Here is a 20,992-nt window from a genome sequence, read left to right as displayed (position 1 = left end):
ACCCCTATTTGACTTATCTTACCACCTTCGTCCATGCGAGGAATATGCAAGTATCCGTCATTAAATCGATCGTTGCTCCGCTCACCACACGCAAGGCAGAGGTGAGAGCAGAGTTGAATGTCTTGGATCATCTACATGAATAGTCACAGATTCTTTCAGTACAGCAACACAATGCTTTCGTGTGTTACCGTGAGAGATATCCTAATCACGATATGGTGGATAGGACCCCCCACACAGGCATGTCAGAAGGGATATTTATGATCTAGCAACACAAATACTTTAAACAAGGAACACTACTAATGTTGCAGTCATGACAACAATTGGTCTGTTTCAGTACTGCAAGAATCTACTAAGTCCCAATTTACATTAGGCGAGTTTACTTGCGGCAATTGTCAGTTTGTGGGTGAGAGAGGGTGTTGAGAGGCAAAGGGTTACCATATACCTCACCTCTCTCTCCATCAAACTGACAATTGCCGCAAGTAAACTCGCCTAATGTAAATTGGGACTAATTTTTACTATTTTTTTTTTTTTTTTGGAAAAAATTTTATCGTAGTAAAAATTAGTAGCTTCTTACCCACTTCTAAAAATTTAAGTGCGAGTGGTGTGTGAATTAGTGGCCCTAAAGCATTTCGGGACACATTTCTCAGGACTGGATTAAAACGAAAAAGTGTGACATAGCACATCTTGGGACTGGATCCAATTTTGAAGGTCATTTCTTTCAATAGCTATTATCGTGCCAATCAGGCATTTTAGTTTGTCAAGGATGCGTATTTAAAAACTGTTGGGTCATTATATCAGAAAACATTGAATTGGCCACGAAAAAATATCTCAATGGAGGATACATTCATAGGTATCACTCATCATCCTATCATTTGGTCTGTTCCAAAACTGCATGAATCTACACATTGTCGGTGTCATGCTTAAGTGTTCCATACGCCATGCTTTGGATATGGAACAAAAAGACAACATTTTTGCGTCACAATGTGTATATTGCACATATTGGCATTTGAATATTTCAAAAACTATAGGAGATAGAAGAAACCCGATTAAAAAATCTGAAAGAACGCGTTTTAAAGAGATAGAAGAAACCCGATTAAAATCTGAAAGAACGTGTTTTAAAGCCTAGTAAGGTACCTTTATCTCAAAATGTCAACAATGGAACACTTGACACCGACGACATTTTTACTTTTTTCGATAACATAAAGGAAAAATTGTTATCGTAGTAAAAATTTGTAGATTTTTGCAGGTTCTGGAACAGGCATTATATTTACAACACTGCTCTGTTCCAGATCCTGCAAGAAGCTACCAGCCTTATCATGGATTTTCACTAGTGAACAATTTCGCAAGTGAAACAATTGTACCTTTCACTTATCGCGGTCCATGGGGGAGATGGAAAAAAGCCGAAAAAGAGATAAAGAAAAAACAAAAATAAAAACTTAGATTTTACTGTTGCCATGCTGTAGTTTCCTTTATGTTATCGAAAAAAAAAATGGTAACAATTAGTAGATTGTTGCAGTTCTGGAACAGGCATTATATGTATATGCCTGTTCCAGAACCTGCAAGAAGCTACTATTTTTTCCTACGATAACAAATTTTCATTTATGTTATCGAGCAAAATAGTAAAAATTAGCAGATTTTTCCAGTACCAGAATAGACCATATAATAACTTCACGGCTGTTATAGGTAAAATTACAATATCGACACAAAAATATATTTCGTTTTTTATTTAAAGTATTTTGTTTTTATAATCACCCTTATTACGGTTGGCGTTGTCGTAGGCGTTCAAGTGTCGTAGACGTAGTCGTAGGCGTTGTCGTAGTCAATAATTTTTGGTATTATGTAAAATTTTCGACTACGTCTGTTTTGTAATAGATTGCAAAAATACAGGGTGTTGAAGATTATTAACATTTTCGACTATTACACGCCACCCTGTTATAAAAAAGAAAACAAAAAAAATAGAGTCAGTTAAAATAAAAAAACAATTATTTATTAATAAACCATAAAAATATTAAGTGTGGGTTATTTTATATCTGACGATGAGGATGAATATACTTCGAACGATTTAAACGTAAGACGAAAACAGTTACGACAAGAATTAAACATATTTTCCATGACTGATACTCAGTTGCTGTTGCTGAAATCCATTTCTGTGAGGGGTATTTGTGACTAGAGTGCAGGGATCCTGGTTCACTTGGACCTGTTGCTCATTTCCATGAGTGATACCTATGCTTACAGAGTTTATTGTGCGGGGATCCTGATTCACTGCGACCTGCGGCTCTTTTGCATGAGACCTGCTTACGCTTTGGGGAGTAACTGTGCAGGGATCGTGGTTTTCTAAATCTTCATGGATTATACATGCTTCAAACAGTTCTTGCTCAGTGGTTGTTTCTCGAAGCGTTGAAGGCTGCTGGATTCCAATTGACTGATTGTCCGCGTTTACAATTGTAACAAGCTTGATGCTGCTTCTTCCGTGTCTGTTAGTATGTACTGCTTGAAGGATCCTCCACCTGTAGCACGACATTCCGCCTTATTGTGAACTAACTTCTTCCTTAACTTGAATTTGAAGTCAGCCCAGACTTCCATCCAACCCTCACCTGTTCGTACTGGCGGTCCTAAAATGTTGAGTTTCGTACTAATTTTATTCCACTCTTCTTTCACGCTAATTTTTTATTCCATTGCTGTAACCTCTGGCCAAATTTCTATTGTTCTGCAAAATCTGGACAACTGCTTTTTTGTGGTGACTTTTGTTCTAAAACATGTGCAATATTATAAAATTTATACGAATGTATAATCTTTTTGTTATATAGACACATACCTTTTGTTTAAATCCATTTTATTTGTTCGTTTTTATTAACGTTTTAAGAAATTTGTCTGTTGTCGTCAACAAAATCTCTAACGACTAATTTCACAGCGTTTCTCGTAATAAAACGCCTCTCGTGGTAGCAAAATTGTAAAAGAATGGCATACAGAGTTGTAATATCTCGTATACGACATACATAATACCAATTAGTCGTTGCGAAAATGTCGTGTACGACATACATAATACCAATTAGACGTTACGACACGTCAATTTGCAATTTTGGATACGACTACGCCAACCGTAATAAGGCTGAATAAATACAAATAATTATTTTAGTAAACATTTCTAAAATGTACATACATATACAACAGTTTACAAGCATATATTGTATAAAATTTTCGTTAAAAAAATACGAAAATTGCATTTTTGCATTTCATTTAAAAATACTGTACAAACAATAGAATTTTTCTATAAAGTAGAGAAAGAACAACCACAAATTTCTTTTTCTTCCAATGAAACAAAAAATATGACTAATAAATGTAGTTATTTTATATAAATATGTATATAAACATACAAAATGTTTGTTTTATATAATATAAAGTGTTATTTAATACACTCCACGTCAGTAGAATAGAACACCTACATTTTTGTTAATGTTAGCTTATTTATCCCAAAACGAATGAATCTGCGTTTTTAATCTTGTGGGGATTTAAAGTCTATGATGTTACGTATCAAACACAGAAAAAATTATGTTTCTAGCTCTTCGCGAAATGATTTTCTGATCAATTTTCCGATAGTACTATGAAAAATAGGCATTTATTTTTGGTCATCAGGATAGAACAGTCACTTTTTTTCGCGAATTTTTGAGTTATTAACGCCGAATTTTCTTTCAGTCGATAAAGCAAGGCTTTCTAATAATTTTTCACCATAGAAAACCTATAAATTATTCCGCGGACACCGAAATAACAGCGTTAAAGGGTTTAAATTGACAGATATTTGAAACATCTCGGAATATCAATAGGAGTCGCGCAGTTATGTCATATTTCTTTACAATAAGATAGAATATGACACAGACAACCTCGACGGATACAATCGAGTGCTTCGGATGCTGATAAGATGGAACATTTTGAAAATAATTATGAAAAACGTCAAAATTTCTAATAAAATCCTTGATGTTTTGTTCAATAAAATGGTTTTTCCGCGAACAAGTCCGCCGTTTAAACGTTTGGAAATATGCTCCAGATTTGGAGGAAGATAATCTGATACGAAAACAACCGTTATTTTAATGCACTGAGGGAAATTTTAGTGCTTTGTAAAACAACATACGAAACCTAAAACCTCAATTTCCATGACTGTGTTTTCCCGCGAAAACGGGGCTTTTACATTTGCGAGCTCAGTTAAAAAAACTACTAATTCGTAAAATCCGGCATAGAGAGCATAAACTGGTCTATTTATATTGGAGCATAACACTGTTGAGAACAGTCGCGGACACTGAAAAAAGAACACATATAAAACTCGAAGTCCAAAGGGTGTGTTCAATTTAAAAAATGTGCTAAAATATCCCTCAGTGCATTAAAATAACGGTTGTTTTCGTATCAGATTACCTTCCTCCAAATCTGGAGCATATTTCCAAACCTTTAAACGGTGGACTTGTTCGCAGAAAAACCATTTTATTTAACAAAACATCAAGGGTTTTATAAGAAATTTTGACGTTTTTCATAATTATTTTCAAAATGTTCCATCTTATCAGCATCCGAAGCACTCGATTGTATCCGTCGAGGTTGTCTGTGTCATATTCTATCTTATTGTGAAGAAATATGACATAACTGCGCGACTCCTATTGATATTCCGAGATGTTTCAAATATCTGTCAATTTAAACCCTTTAACGCTGTTATTTCGGTGTCCGCGGAATAATTTATAGGTTTTCTTTGGTGAAAAATTATTAGAAAGCCTTGCTTTATCGACTGAAAGAAAATTCGGCGTTAATAACTCAAAAATTCGCGAAAAAAAGTGACTGTTCTATCCTGATGACCAAAAATAAATGCCTATTTTTCATAGTACTATCGGAAAATTGATCAGAAAATCATTTCGCGAAGAGCTAGAAACATAATTTTTCCTGTGTTTGATACGAAACATCATAGACTTTAAATCCCCACAAGATTAAAAACGCTGATTCATTCGTTTTGGGATAAATAAGCTAACATTAACAAAAATTTAGGTGTTCTATTCTACTGACGTGGAGTGTATATTAGTTCTACACGGCATTAGTTGTAGCAACCTTTGTTGTTGAATCATTTGTGTGAAGCAAAACATGCTAGGCACACCCTAACTGGCTTTCCCACCTGTAGTGGAATTCTGTAACACATTTTTTGAGTTACCGACAAAAATCGGTCAAATAAAAATGCAAAATTATGAATGAAAAGTATCAATAAAAGTTGACAACACTGTCTATATCGGTAGCACTTAGCGACAGCTTTATTTTGATTGTTAACTTACCGAATAATTTCGTTAATTACCGAAATTATAAGAATTTTAATTTTACCGATTTTTGTCGGTAAGTCAAAAAATGAGTTACAGAATTCCACTACTGACCATTTTCATTGAGCAGCGGCAGTGTATGATCTGAACAGGCTTTACAAAATATTTCACCACAGCTGCGACAGTGGTGTTTGCGACGTGTTAAATTAAATTCTTTTCTACAGGCTGTACAGTGAGTGGTCACAGAGTCGGGAGCCCATAGGCCCGTATTGGAAGCCGGCACTGTTGGTTGTTGTGTATCCACCACACCACCACCTCCGCTACTACCGCTCAATAACGATGACATTGAATTTTTTAACATATCCTGCTGTAGCTTTTCTTTCTCCTTCAGTTCGGAAACTTTCAGTTTACTTTCACATAATTGTATACCCAATTCTTCGAGGGTAATTTGAGCCTCTGACCATTGATGGCGTAATTTTTCTAACTCCGGTTTTAAACCTCTAGTTGATTGTACTTCGGTGTTGAGTTGCTAAAGAAAAGAAGAATTTTATGATAACAAATTTCGAAGTTTCAAATTTCATGAGTAGACCCTATCACATTTTGAAAACTAAATTTACAAATAAGTAAGAATACAGATTGTCACTTCTACCTTGTATAAATATGCCTTGCTATAATTCTTCAGTCTTTAAACCCAGTCCTTTAAAACAATTTTGTTCCATACGTAACTTGACAAAATTGATTGATGATTGATTTTTTGTTCCAAACGCCATGATTTTTGGTGCAAAACAATTCGTTTTTGTCATCTTTTGTTCCGTTCAAAGTTGTTTTATTCCTTACGCCATGCTTTGGATATGAGACAAAGAGACAAAATTTTTTGCGTGACAAAGCGGATATGGAACATATTGGCATCTGAATATCTCAAAAACTATAGGAGATAGAAAAAACCCGATTAAAAAATCTGAAAGAGCGTGGTTTAAAATCTAGTAAGGTACCTTTATCTCAAAATGTCAAAAATGGCGTATGGAACACTTAAGCATGACACCGACGACATTTTTACTATTTTTTTTTTTTTGATAACATAAAGGAAAAATTGTTATCGTAGGAAATATTTGCTCTGTTCCAGTAGTGGGATTCTGTAACTCATTTTTGCTGTTACCGACAAAAATCGGTAATAATAAATCGCAAAATTATGAATAAAGTTGGCATCACTGTTTGTGTCATCGTTAACTTACCGAAAATTTTCGTTAATTATCGAAATTATAAGCATTTTAATTTTACCGACAATTATCGATAACAGCAAAAATGAGTTAAGGGGAGTACACACTAACAGTCAAAACTGACAGTCAACGTACTTTAAGGGCAATTTTCCGGCAAATAACAACTTTTATTTAGCTAAAAACGTTTGAAATACAATATTTACGGTATTATTTAGAGAATATAAAAGAAATTTTTCAATTAGGCTTTGATATTCACGAAATAGACCTCGATGACTGTCAGTTTTGCTTGTCAATGTGTACTATACTTTACAGAATCCCACTACAGAACCTGCAAGAAGCTAAAATTTTTTATTACGATAACATTTTTTCCTTTATGTTATCGAAAAAAGTAGTGAAAATTCTTGAATACATACAATGCCTGTTCCAAAACCTGCAAGAAGCTACTATTTTTTCCTACGATAACAAATTCATTTATGTTATCGAATAAAAAAAGTAAAAATTAGCAAATTCTTCCAGTACTGGAACAGACCATATAATAACTTCACGCCTTTTATAGGTAAAAGTACAATATTGACACAAAAATATATTTCGTTTTTATTTAAAGTATTTTGTTTTTATAATAAATACAAATAATTATTTTAGTAAACATTTCTAAAATGTACATACATATACAACAGTTTACAAGCATAAATTGTATAAAATTTTCGTTAAAAAATACGAAAATTGAATTTTTTGCATTTCATTTAAAAATACTGTACAAACAATAGAATTTTTCTATAAAGTAGAGAAAGAACAACCACAAATTTCTTTTTCTTCCAATGAAACAAAAAATAAGACTAATAAATTTAGTTTTTATATATAAATATGTATATAAACATACAAAATGTTTGTTTTATATAATATAAAGTATTATTTTATATATTAGTTCTACACGGCATTAGTTGTAGCAACCTTTGTTGTTGAATCATTTGTGTGAAGCAAAACATGCTAGGCACACCCTAACTGGCTTTCCCACCTGACCATTTTCATTGAGCAGCGGCAGTGTGTGATCTGAACAGGCTTTACAAAATATTTCACCACAGCTACGACAGTGGTGTTTGCGACGTGTTAAATTAAATTCTTTTCTACAGGCTGTACAGTGAGTGGTCACAGAGTCGGGAGCCCATAGGCCCGTATTGGAAGCCGGCACTGTTGATTGTTGTGTATCCACCACACCACCACCTCCGCTACTACCGCTCAATAACGATGACATTGAATTATTTAACATATCCTGCTGTAGCTTTTCCTTCTCCTTCAGTTCGGAAACTTTCAGTTTACTTTCACTTAATTGTATACCCAATTCTTCGAGGGTAATTTGAGCCTCTGACCATTGATGGCGTAATTTTTCTAACTCCGGTTTTAAACCTCTAGTTGATTGTACTTCGGTGTTGAGTTCTTTTATTTGAGTTTCTAGCGTAATTATTTTCTCCTTCAGCTGCAATTCATTTTCCTGCAGCGTTATGCGCAGTTCGTGTTCCTTTTTTAGTTCATTTTCGGCACGTGTAGCACGCTCTTCGCAAGCGCTAACCTGAGTGGATAATGTTTGTGAGGTAGTTTTGAGAATTTCACCTAAATTCACTTTATCGTTGCTCCATCTAAACGGGAGAAAAAGAGAGGAAAGAAAAAAAAACAGAATTTGTAAGATGAGAAGAAGCTTTATTATGGGTAATATATTTTAAATGTAGTTTTATTTATAATATTGGGTGGTTTTGGCATAACTTTTTGGTGGTTTTGTTATAACATGACAAAAGTCATGTAAAACTTCCCTATAAGTGATGTCCTAAAACACGCATATAATACGTATGTCCCATGTCACTGAGCTTGATATGAATAATATTGTAGTCAAGATCCGAGAAGTGACCATAAACTGGCAAAAGTGTTGAACTTTTGTGGAGGAGCTAGTCTTGAAGAAATGTACCGACATAGGATCGATCCATCTTGGAACTGGATCTAATTTTGGAAGCCATTCCCTTTGACAGTTATAGCACCAGCCAGCTTTTTTTTAAAGCTTTTGGTTATTTATGTCAGGAAGCATGTTCATTAGGGTTATTACTTTTTTACAACCTTGTATCCCTGTATGATATTTTGATGATTTTTTACCTAAGATTACATAAAATATTAATTATAAAGTGATTCGATAAAAACAAGCTTCCGCACAAAAAGCTTTTAAAGTTTTTATTTTTCAGAACTTTTGAACAATTTTTTAATCATTGTAAGCAGATATTTAACTGAAAACAAGGTACAGGGGCACATGAAATAACCAAAATGACACAACCATTTGTTTTTCACTAATTTTATCATCGTATTATTACATATGTATCATTTTACACTATATATAACTTTATTTGATATATCATAAAAATTAAAAGTGGTTTGTGCGGGACCTTTTTCAATATTTAACCCAGATATGCCCAATGTCCTATATATAGGACACAAAAAAATCTTGTTTTCATGACATGACAGCTTTGTAAAAGTAACGTTTTTATTTCTGACCTCAAGGATATAGCTAGAAATATGTACATCTGGACACCATTTCGGATGGACCCAGTACAAAAAAAAAATAATTTTTGTGAGAAAAATATAGACAAAATTTGTAAAAAATGATAATGGTCACTATCAAGCCTTGGGCATATCTGGGTTAAATGGAATACAAGTTATTTATAGGCAAAAGGTCATTCATTCGTGCAACAAGAAATTATTTGGTATTTTAGTATTTTTTCAAAAACAAAATTTTCAACGTGATTTGTGCGGAACCTTTTTTAAAATAAAATTGAGTGAATGTTATTTTAGGTATTAATAGGCAAAAGTTCATTCATTCTCACTACAGGAAATTATTTTTGTGAAAAAAATGTCAAAAAGTTATAACCCTAATGTTCATGCTTCCCACGAAGAAAATATCTCGTTGTAATCGCAAACCTTCGATGAAGACATCTAAACAATACCCGAACAGTTCTCACTGTGAGGTGGGTACGGGAAGGAGTTTTCCGATAAAGTCCATCTTGGAATTTGATTTAAGTTTGAGAAAGAAAATTCTACGATTAGGCCAAGTCAATCCTTTCAATAGTCATCGGGCACACCAGTTATTTTAGATGGTCACCGTAGGATTTTCAGAGCTTTTGGACCATTTTGTCAGACAGTTTGGACTTGTACACGAAAAAGTTATATCGTTGTAGTCAGAATTACAAGGAATACCTTAGATGAACATTTCAAAGCAATCCTGGAACAGACCTTAAACTGCAAACTCAAAAATTTTAATTTGTTTAAAAATTTTGCCTATTAGGGCGAAGATCATTTTTTTTAATATTAATTTTAATCCATTTTTCGTTGGAATCGAGCTTAATGACCGTTTATTTTTGCAAGTGAAAAAGGAAAGCCGAAGATTCGAACACACACAACCACCACTATGTGATATGCATGCTCTTCAGACATATCGGCTGTGCAGCGGCTTCTCTGTCATCGAACTTTTATTCTTTCAAATGTAAATTTTAAACTTTTGTGAGGGAGATGCCGGAAGATGCTTTCTGTTATAGTCCATATTGGAATTTGATTAAAGTTCAAGAATAATTGGTCTGTTCCAGAACTGCAAGTATCTACTAATTTTTACTATTTTTTCCGATAAAAATAAAGGAAAACATTTTTGCTCTGTTCCAGAACCTGCAAGAAGCTACTATTTTTTACTACGATAACATTTTTTCCTTTATGTTATCGGAAAAAATAGTAGATATTAGTAGATTCTTGCAGTTCTGGAACAGACCATTTATCGTAGTAAAAATTAGTAACTTCTTGCAGGTTCTGGAACAGAGCAAATATTGTACAAAAGTTGGACAAACATCAGTCACGCCTCATCGTGTCCACCAGGTTTTTTAAGACCGCAGGACTTTTTAGAGCCGTAGGACCATTGAACACATACCGCAAAAAATATTATATAACAGTATGGAGGTAAAAATTTCAAAACTATCCTCAAAGCGAAATTTTTGGGTTTTTTTGACGGATGTACCCGAAGATGTTGTCGGACATAGGGCTTTTTAGACTTGATGTACGTCCCGGATCGTTTTAAAATTGTTCGCAGTAAGTTGTTCTAGGGACCCCTATTATTTATTCCAGAATATGGACCAAAATCTCTAAAAAAATTCTGTCGGCACCAACTAAAATAACTATGAGCACAATTCCACGACGGCCGATTCTATCAACGGGATTGACTTGGAGGAATCTTCGACCATTTTTTTTCGCCATGGGAGCAGCAATATAACACAGAAAGTCTATTCCGAGTTTTTTTGGTCGGTCCCAGGATAGAAAAGAACCCCGGTCCATGGATATGTTCCGTTTGCCAAATCCTCATCCTCTACATGTAAACATCGCAGAGATGTAATGAATGTAGGGATTGGGCTAACTTCCGAGGTTGCAATAAGAGTTATGTTCCTGCTTGCAGCTCCTGAACATTTCTCAGTGTGTCTCCAACGTCGTTGTCAGGATACGAGACAACTCGCAGTCACCACCACAACTTCAAATGTAGCATCTTACACAATATGTTGTTGTTCAGCGCTCCGGGAAAATGGAAGACTTTATGACTCGGAGAAACATCATCTTCCGATCATCGTCTCCGTTAACATACAACCCGACTTCATAACCTATGACCGTCGTACTTTTCTGGGAGGCTGATTGGTTCACAGAATTTCCCAATCAATGCTTTAAAGAGATTCCATCAGATCCTCGGGTAGCAGAGAATATGCTCCGAGTTATCATCACAGCTGCAGTCGCTCGCTGTATACCTGACCGTCGAATATCCAAATTTCTTAGCAGAAGCGAGGGGACTAGCAAATGAGAGTGATGAAGCTCATCATCGTACAAAATCTGAAGACGCAAAAGTTACGGAGCTTGAAGGCAACAGGCAAGTAGTCGAACATAAGCGGAAAAAGTAGCTAGACCACCTGAAGCAATGCAAAATTGCTATAGGACTGAGTAAATTGTGGGCAACGGTTAAATCACTCTAGAATCCGGAAAAGAAGGATGATAAAACGGCTGCTACGCCGTTTATGAACCCTCCCAGCCGAGAAGTACCACCACAATTTACGATTAACAATGTCGCAGACGTCATCCGAAACACGAAATCATGCCGAAGTTGACATATTGTATCAGAAGCTTGAAAAGTTGGAAGGATGGTTCCGATACAGGCTGGCATAGGTTAATCGTACAGGCCGATTTCCCTCATGTCACCAGTAGCACAGATTCTAGAGGCACTACTCCTCCCACATCAGTATGGATCCCGGAAATGTACAGCAACACAACAACATTACACGACATATCCACATATATCAGCCAAGGACTGAACTAGAACGGGCCGCGCAAACGAGCAGACATGGTGGATCATCAACTATCGAAGACTTTCGCTACCATCGGTATGGTTGACGGTTCGAGAACATAGAGATGACTTACTTCCAGCCGTTTGAAACGATGGATAATCAACGGCATGTGTCGACGTTGATGGAATTCAGAAATAAGAAAGCGTCGGGTCCTATCGTATCTACATAGCTGATTTAGTATAGTCCTTCCATCTGATGGATGGCACCTTTTTTATCACCAGGACAGCTGAAATGAGGTCCCCTTTAACATACTGGTCGATGGCGTTCTGATTCGGGCCACTAACAACCCCAAGATATTGGGTGTAACGTTCGATATCATATTTAAGTCTTCCGCGCAATCCACAGATCAGACAAGATCCGAAGTAGGAACAAAGTTCTCTAGTTGTTGGCCGGCAGCACTTATGGGGCTGACAAAGAAACCCTGTTGGTTTCTTACAATAGACCGATCTGTTAGCGCTAAGCAGTGGAAGAATATTTAAACCTGCCAGAATGTCGCCCTGTGGTAACTGTCGCCTTTTAATGTCACCAGTAGGCCGTCTTCATGAGGAGGCGAAGATTTTACCAGCGCATCAACACAAGAAATATTCCACAGTATGGAGGAAAGGCTTCCCGCACCCAGGGCCTTCAGGAGAGATCTTCATGATCTAGAGACAGAGGTTTAAAGCTACAAACAAGATAACCGACCAAGAAGGTTTTGGATAGCATTCACACTGGTGCAATTGCGCAGGTAGTACCAAGATACGGTGTGAATGCCGAACTCTATCCTTCGCATCAGAAGAACGTCAGTTTGCCGCCCGCTTTATATCTGCTAACCAAGTAAGGCCAAATTTCCCAAATTAATAAATAAGCGTAAGCTTATTACTTCGTTGAGCCAACCCCAGTGACCCCAGAGTCAGGGAGCTGATTGAAACAGGTTGGTCAGTGAGCACATGCGGAACAAGTGGCTAGATCATCTAAAGAGTTACAACGTTGGAGTCGAAATAAGTGAATTGTGTTTTAGCCGTTGCGTGATTCTCGATCCCAGGAAAGAAGGAAGATAGGACATCAGTCATGTTTGGAAACGTTACGCTAATTGATCCAAAGAGGTGCACATGTTATTTTAATCGACAGTTTGTCGAGCAACCCGCAAGTGACAGGCCGAAGAGATTCATGTCGTATTACTCCTTTTCATGCCGAGGCGGACTCACCAAAATTCACAATGGATGTTGTTGCGAATGTCATCAGGAACTCTGAATCATCCAAAGCGCAGGGCGCTGATAGAATCTCCGGGGTAATGCTGAAACAGCTAGATGAGCCGGAAGTCGAGTTATCTCACCAAAATTTTCAACCTGTCGCTAGCCACCCACATTGCTCCCGAAGTCTGGATACTGAAGCCAGACAATGGTGCTAGCAGACACAATTGGACAGACCTATTTCGCTCTTCGCAAAGACTCTTGAGGCTTTACTCCTCCCAGCGTCAGAAGATCCTATTCAGTTCCCGATCATTAAAATGGGCAGCACAACAGTGCTACACGTCATTTTTACACATATCAGTCGATGACTCAACCAAAACAAGTCGTGCGATAGGATAGTGTTGGTGGCGCTCGACTTTGATGCTGTCAAGAACTCCACGCTGTTTCAGGACATTGAGCAGACAACCTTCCGGCCAAGTCTGAAGCTTTGGATAATCAATTGCATGTATGGACGCCAGTAGTACGAGGAATTCAGAAACAATAGGTCCATGCTCCATAGATCGAAACTTGAAGTTCACCACGTGATATCTCCGGAATTGTTTAGCCTCTCCTTTCCTGTCTTCTACCCCCTCCAGACGACATCAAGATCGTAATGTATACGGATAATTGCACGATCCTGAGGTCAGATACCTTCTCAGATGACACCATCTTACCACCTTTTTCCACGCGAGGAATATGCAGATATCCGCCACTAAATCTACGGCCACTCTGTTCAACAAATGGACGGCGCAGGAGAATTGAATGTAGTGGTCGATTGTAGCGGAATTCCGACCACAAACTGACCCAAAATTCTAGGGGTCACATTAGACAGCACATTTACGTCGTCCTCACATGCCACAACTTTCTGCGACAAACTACACAGTAGGAACAAGGTCCTCAACTCCCTAGCCGGCAGCACTTGGGGTGCAGATAAAGAAACCTTGTTGACCACAAATAACACGATAGGCCGGTCTGTGGTACGCTATGCGGCGCCAGTATGGTCCGCGAATATAAGTGCATTGCGATGGAAAATGTTCAAACCAATCAGAATGCCGCCCTGAGAACTGCAACATACGCATGTCTTCGGTGGTTCATCTTCATCAGCAGTACTTGCTCGGGTGTTACCGTGAGAGCCGTACCAATCAGAACATCCATATGGTGGATAAAAATCCACGATTTAAAAAAAAACATTACAATAATATATGATTTAAAAATATTAAAAAATCCACGATTTGAAAAAATATTAAAAAATCCACAATTTAAAAAAATATTAAAAAAATCCACGGTTTAAAAATATAAAAATCCACGATTTGAAAAAATTTTAAAAAAAATCCACCATTTGAAAAATTAAAAAAAATATTACAAAAATCCACGTTTAAAAATATATTTAAAAAAATCTACGATTTGAAAACATTCTTTAAAAAATCCACGATTTGAAAAAAATACTTTAAAAAATTTTAGAAATCCCCGATTTAAAAAATATTTAGAAATCAACGATTTGAAAAAAATATTTAAAAAATCAACGACTTGAATAAATATTTTACAGATCCATGATTTGAAAAAATATTTATCAGATCCATGATTTAAAAAAATATTTAAAAAATCCACAATTTAAAAAAACGTTTTAAAAAATCCACGATTTGAAAAAATATTTAAAAAATCCACAATTTAAAAAAATGTTTTAAAAATTCCACGATTTGAAAAAATATTTAAAAAATCCACAATTTAAAAAAATGTTTTAAAAAATCCACGATTTGAAAAATATTTAAAAAATCCACAATTTAAAAAAAATGTTTTAAAAAATCCACGATTTGAAAAAATATTTAAAAAATCCACAATTTGAAAAAATATTTAAAAAAATCCACGATTTGAAAAAATATTTAACAAAATCACCGATTTGAAAAAATACTTTAAAAGATCCACGATTTGAAAAAATACTTTCAAAGATCCACGATTTGAAAAAATACTTTAAAAAATCCACGATTTGAAAAAAAATATTTAAAAAAATCCATGATTTAAAAAAAGTCTACGATTTGAAAAAATATTTTAAAAATCTACTAAAAAATTAAGAAATGCACGATTTAAAAATATATAAAAAATCCACGATTTGAAAACATATTTAAAAAATCCACGATTTGAAAAAATATTTAAAAAATCCACGATTTGAAAACATATTTAAAAAATCCACGATTTGAAAAAATATTTAAAAAATCCACGATTTGAAAAAAATATTTAAAAAATCCAAGATTTAAAAAAATCCAAAATATTTAAAAAATCCACGATTTGAAAATGTATTTAAAAAAAACAAGATTTAAAAATATATTTAAAAAAATCCACGTCTTGAAAATATATTTTAAAAAATCCACTATTTGAAGAAATATTTTAAAAATCCACAATTTGAATATATATTCAAAAAATCGACGATTTGAATAAATATTTAAAAAATCGACGATTTGAATAAATATTTAAAAAATCCACGATTTGAATAAATATTTAAAAAATCCACGATTTGAATAAAAATTAAAAAAATCCACGATTTGAATAAATATTTAAAAAATCCACGATTTGAATAATTATTTAAAAAATCCACGATTTGAATAAATATTTAAAAAATCCATGATTTGAATAAATATTTTTAAAATCCACGATTTGAAAAAAAATTTTAAAAAACACGATTTGATAAAATATTTAAAAAACCCACGATTTGAAAAAATATTTAAAAAAATTTACGATTTAAAAAAAATTAAAAAAATCCAAGATTGGAAAAAATATTTAAAAAATCTAAGATTTTGAAAAATATTTTAAAAATCTACGATTTTGAAAAAATAGTTAAAGAATCGACGATTTAAAAAATATTTTAAAAAATCTACTATTTAAAAAATATCCCCTATTTAAAAAATAATTTAAATATATTTTATGAAGTTAAAAAAAATAATACACCAGACTTAAACAATCATAAAAAAATATTTCAAGTCCACGATTTGATAAAATATTTTATAAAATCCATGATTTAAAAAAATATTTTATAAAATCCATGATTTGAAAAAATATTTAAAAAAATGTTTTAAAAAATCAACGATTTGAAAAAATATTTTAAAAAGTTTACGAAGCTTGAAAGCATTCTTGCATTCAACGTGGTGAAGTTGGAGACCAGTTGTTTTATCCTAACAATTTGTTTTTTCATAGTACGATGTTTTTGGAGGAGTGGGTTACTTGCCCAACGTCCAACCCAAGTTTTAAACGTTATTATGGGCGAAGGCCTACGTCACCTACAAATACCATAAATATATACATAATTTATGGGAAAATGATTTCAGTTGTATTGCTGGTATTCCATCTGTCCATAGATGAAAGTCTCAATTCACATTGGTCGAAATACATAAATATAAACTTTGATAGTTTCAAAAAAATTACAAAAAATGTGTGTTTTTGAGTTCTTGTAAAAAGAACGTGTGCAGATGCTAAAAAGATGGCATGTCAAATCACTTGCACCCATTCTTGAATAGCACCTTTGACATGGAACATTTTGCTAGGTTGCAATAAAAACTGCAAAATCTCAATGAAACAAAACCTGAAAATTTTGATGACAACATTTTGGATATTTTACCCTTTGACGACGACAGAATTTGTATTAGAGATTTGCTTTCATAATTTGCCACCGAAAATTATGCCAAAACACCAAAACCTATTTCAAAACTTCTCAAGAAACTTACTTTTGTTCTAAAGTAGCTATCGTTGTGGCCATGTATTCTTTTTGTGACTCTAATTTTTTCAAAACTTCCGTCTTATGTTTAAGAGATGATTCACATTCCTGGCGTATTGAAAGAAAATAGAAAAACACAGTGTGAATTTTTTTATACATTTTTTGGTTGATTTATTTGATATATTTTTAAAAATAATAATAATTATATATTGTAATAAAATTAATTAGTATTAAAATTAATTAACTAAAATATTAAATAATAAAAACGCATAATTTATTTTTGTTAGTTTTTAACATTCCAACTCTTTTCAAAATGAGTTATGTGGGTAATTTTTAAGATTTGTTGGTTGAGTTAATGAAAAATAAATAGTTCAATTTAATTAATGAAATATAATACTATGTGTATATGAAGTAAAATATTGAAATGAGTGTGAGTATGGGTATACAAGTAAATATTATGTTATGATTAAGAAATGTTTATAAGTTAGTTGAAGCATGGTACAAGTTAAAGCTTTCCTTTAAGTATTGTTTTCAACTTTTCTTTGTTTTTGTTTTTCAATACCAAAATTAAATCACTAAATTAGTTTTTATTTTTTACTGAATATATAATTTAAATTGAAAATCTACTTATAATTTTTATTCTTCTTTTTTGTTAATAATCAATATAATAATATCATTCAACACAGATAATATAGTTTTATTGTATATTTGTAGTTGTGTTTTATAATATCTCTATGCATTTTCAATGTTCTATAGTTTCAACATTTTACTAAGTTTTGTCATAACTTCTTTTTTTTTTTTGTATTGTTCCTATAGTTCCCTTTAGACTTTCTCTTTCATTACATACATCTAGGATTTCTGGTTTGCTTGGGATTGAAGTTCTAGATACCATATATCATTTACTTGGTTATTAACTTTTATTCTACAATATTTTCAATACGAACTATTTTTTTGTGAAATTCGAAGTATTTTAATTGTTATTTAAAAATACCGTTTATGAAATTTTAAGGATTTCACTTAAAATTAGGAGTAAGGAATGATATTTAAGTAAATTCCATGAAAATTTTGAAATTTAAACGATTTTGTTAAAAATTATGGTTGAGATTCAAAATCCTTAAAATGCTAATTATTTGTCACAAAATTAAAATTGGAGTAAATTTCATGAACATTTTGTAAAAAAAATGGAAATATATCAACAAATTAATTTAAAATTGAATAAAAAGTTTCTAAAATACAGACATATTTAATTTGAAAATTAATACGTAGAATCTGGATATTCGTAATCCAAGGGATCGGCCATTTTATACGAATTAACGAGGTTTTTGATTTAGCGAGGTTAAATGGCTTTAAGGGACCGACAGCTTATGCGAATTATCGAGAATTTCGATTTATCGAGGTACGAAATATCGAGATTCTACTGTATTTTAATGCATCTATTTAATTATATCTCAAATGTTTTACGAAATAATTTAATTTTTGATGTTTTGTTTCACATGTAAAAATACTTCGAATTACACTTGAAAATATGTATGTATATATAGTAGTATATATTATTGGATTCACTATCGATTACATATGTTGTTTATCATATTAATTCTTTTTCATAACATTTTCTTCTTTTTTTAATTTAGTGAAGGCATAAATTACTTTTTAATATAAAATAAATATATATTTTTATAATACATTTAATTGTCTCGCTTTATTTAGATATATATTTTACAAATTAAATTTTTATATTAATAATCATATATAAAATTAGAAAGTGATCAAACATAATGCAAAGATAGAGGTTGGAGGCAAAATATTAACTAGGTGAAATCTTTAGATATAGAAAAGTGTGAATTCACAATTTCCTCAAGAACATGCCCCACAAAAATTAGCACAATCATAAGTCTTAGAGTTCGTTTATCTCGATTTCATTTAACATAACATTTAAGACATGCCGGTGCCTCATTTGCAGACTATATTAATTCAAAAATGTTATTCATAAATAAATTTAATATTAAATTATTTTCAGTAGCTTCTATGTCTTATAAAGGTTGTGGGGTGACGTATGATTAACGTCAGCAGTCATACGCCCCCTATATAAAATTTGAATTTGTACATTAATTTTCTCTTTCTCTCTATTGTGTAGCAAGTCACATGGCGATTTCATTAGTCGATCTAAGGAAAATGTATTTAACGAATAAGTATTGAAGGGACCCCATATCCCCCAAGACGATTTATGACTTAAATCGACTGTAAGGCATTAGTGAGAAACTATAAATTAAATTATTGTCCCATTAGCTTATCTCCCATATAGCAGTAATTTTAAGGGTGGCGTATAATTAACGTCAGCATTCATACGGCACCAATATTGATCAATCAATAAACCTCATTAACATTTTTCGCTAATGTGCAGTTAGGAATAGTCCTACCGTAGGTAGTTCTTGTAGCGTTACCACAGCAATACTGGGGAAGCCAATAAAATTTTCCATAAATTTTCCAGCCATGTTTGGAGTCACTTTTCGAATAGTTTTGCATTTTTTACAGCAGATAGTCTCTGTGGTCATGATTACAACGTTTATTATTATTATTATTTTTTTTTTTTTTGGAATGTAATATTTCCTGGGACAAGGCCCCTAGAAATACCCAAAAAGACTTCAGATAAATTATACAATAATTTCTCAAGCAGGTTGAATGTCAGGGAGTAATGTTGGATACGAAACATAAATGGAAAGAATAACATATACATAGAAAAATTAATAGCTTCAAATTGGGAGCGTAATTATACCTATAAATATAAATAACGCAATATTAAAATCCTATACAAAGACCGGATACAGGAAACAATTCTGGTTACCCGGTGTGAATGATTAATACCAGTCAGAGACACATGAGTATCTATGGAACTGTAAACTCTTAATTCACAATAACCCTCGAACGCATTTTAACGGATGCGTTTAAGTGAAAGTATTTAATTTAATTTGTGAGGGAGGTGGCAGTAGGTGTCTTAGAGCGGGAAAAATACATTACATCGCTGTAAACAGGACCACAAGAAGTATACTCAATAAAAATGTCAAAATCATCCTCAAACAGCCCTTAAACTGCACTTAAGCGAAAATGTTGAACTTTTATGACAGAGGTACCCGAAGGTTTCGTCAGATATAGGCCTTCTTGTAACTTAATGTACCATTATTTTAATGAAATACATTTTTAATCACATCAAAGTGTTTATATCCTCGTTGGACTAAGCACTTGGGGGTATACTACCAAGTAAGGCAGAGATTAGAATACTGGCAGACATTCTTTAAGGGAACCTTAGTTTATAAGCGCATCTGCACTAAATTGGATTTGTAGACATAGAGTATGCAGGAGATGCGGGAGGAAAGTTGGAACACTTTCTCTGCTATTGCCCAGCATTCACCAAAAAAGTTTGAGGAAACGACACCGACAATACCTGATTTGCCACAGTCTAGAGCCCACAACACACCTACTCTGGTTCAACGGGTTAAACGGGTTTACTTATCACTTTCAAAATTATCGAAAAAGTTTTTGTTGGATTATTTTCATATATAAACAAGATTTGCTGAGGTATGCGCGTTGAAACGGAAAGTCCATTGAAATGAAATTTTTGAGGTCGGTGCCTACTTTAGCTCTTTAAGTCCAGATTTACATTAGGCAATTTGCCTTGCGGCAATTGCCAGATTGTCACTAAAGGGTTCACACATCTCTATCCGACAAACTGACAATTGCCGCTGGACTAACCGAAGATTTTTGCGAACTATGTAATAGTTATCTTCAATGGACAATAGACTTTCTAAAGGTCTCCTGTGGTTGTAAATATTCTGTGGACGGAATGCTATCTAACGGTCTTCTAAGGTTATCAGACCTTCTAAAACTCTACGGCCAAAATACCTTCTAAGGGTACTTTATGAATAAAACTTTTTAAAGTTTTTAAAGGCCTTTTATGAACAGAAGATCTTCAAAAGGGTTTTTATAAACGGAAGACCTTTTAAGGGTCTTCTAGAGACAGAAAATCTTCTAAAGTCTTCAACGGACAAGAGTCCATCAATGGACATGGAAGAGTCCCTAAAGGTCTTCCATGGACAGGAAGCTATTTAAAGGTCTTCTATGGATAGACGACCTTCTAAAACTCTCTGGTAAAAATATTTTTTAAACAATATGGACGAAAGAGTTTTAA

General features: G+C 33.5%; 2 protein-coding genes across 5 annotated transcripts in view; one reads left to right on the top strand and one right to left on the bottom strand.

The window, feature by feature from the left end:
* The window catches only part of LOC141389231 (uncharacterized), a 57,775-nt gene that overhangs the window by 12,208 nt on the left and 24,575 nt on the right, over positions 1–20,992 (top strand). The window lies entirely within an intron of this gene.
* The window catches only part of LOC141389230 (protein RUFY3), a 56,849-nt gene continuing 42,923 nt past the window's right edge, over positions 7,067–20,992 (bottom strand). For all 4 annotated transcript variants that reach the window (XM_073960469.1, XM_073960466.1, XM_073960463.1 and 1 more), the window contains 2 exons: positions 16,820–16,917; positions 7,067–8,130 (listed from right to left, as the gene is read on the bottom strand). In XM_073960469.1, the coding sequence (XP_073816570.1) occupies positions 7,461–8,130; positions 16,820–16,917 (768 nt within the window). In that variant the 3' untranslated portion in view covers positions 7,067–7,460. The remainder of the gene's footprint in view (positions 8,131–16,819; positions 16,918–20,992) is intronic.

Source organism: Musca autumnalis, unplaced genomic scaffold (assembly GCF_047663935.1).
Source record: "Musca autumnalis isolate F117 unplaced genomic scaffold, ASM4766393v1 scaffold_1, whole genome shotgun sequence".
NCBI lineage: Eukaryota > Metazoa > Arthropoda > Insecta > Diptera > Muscidae > Musca > Musca autumnalis.
This window is presented reverse-complemented; position numbering and strand designations above follow the sequence as displayed.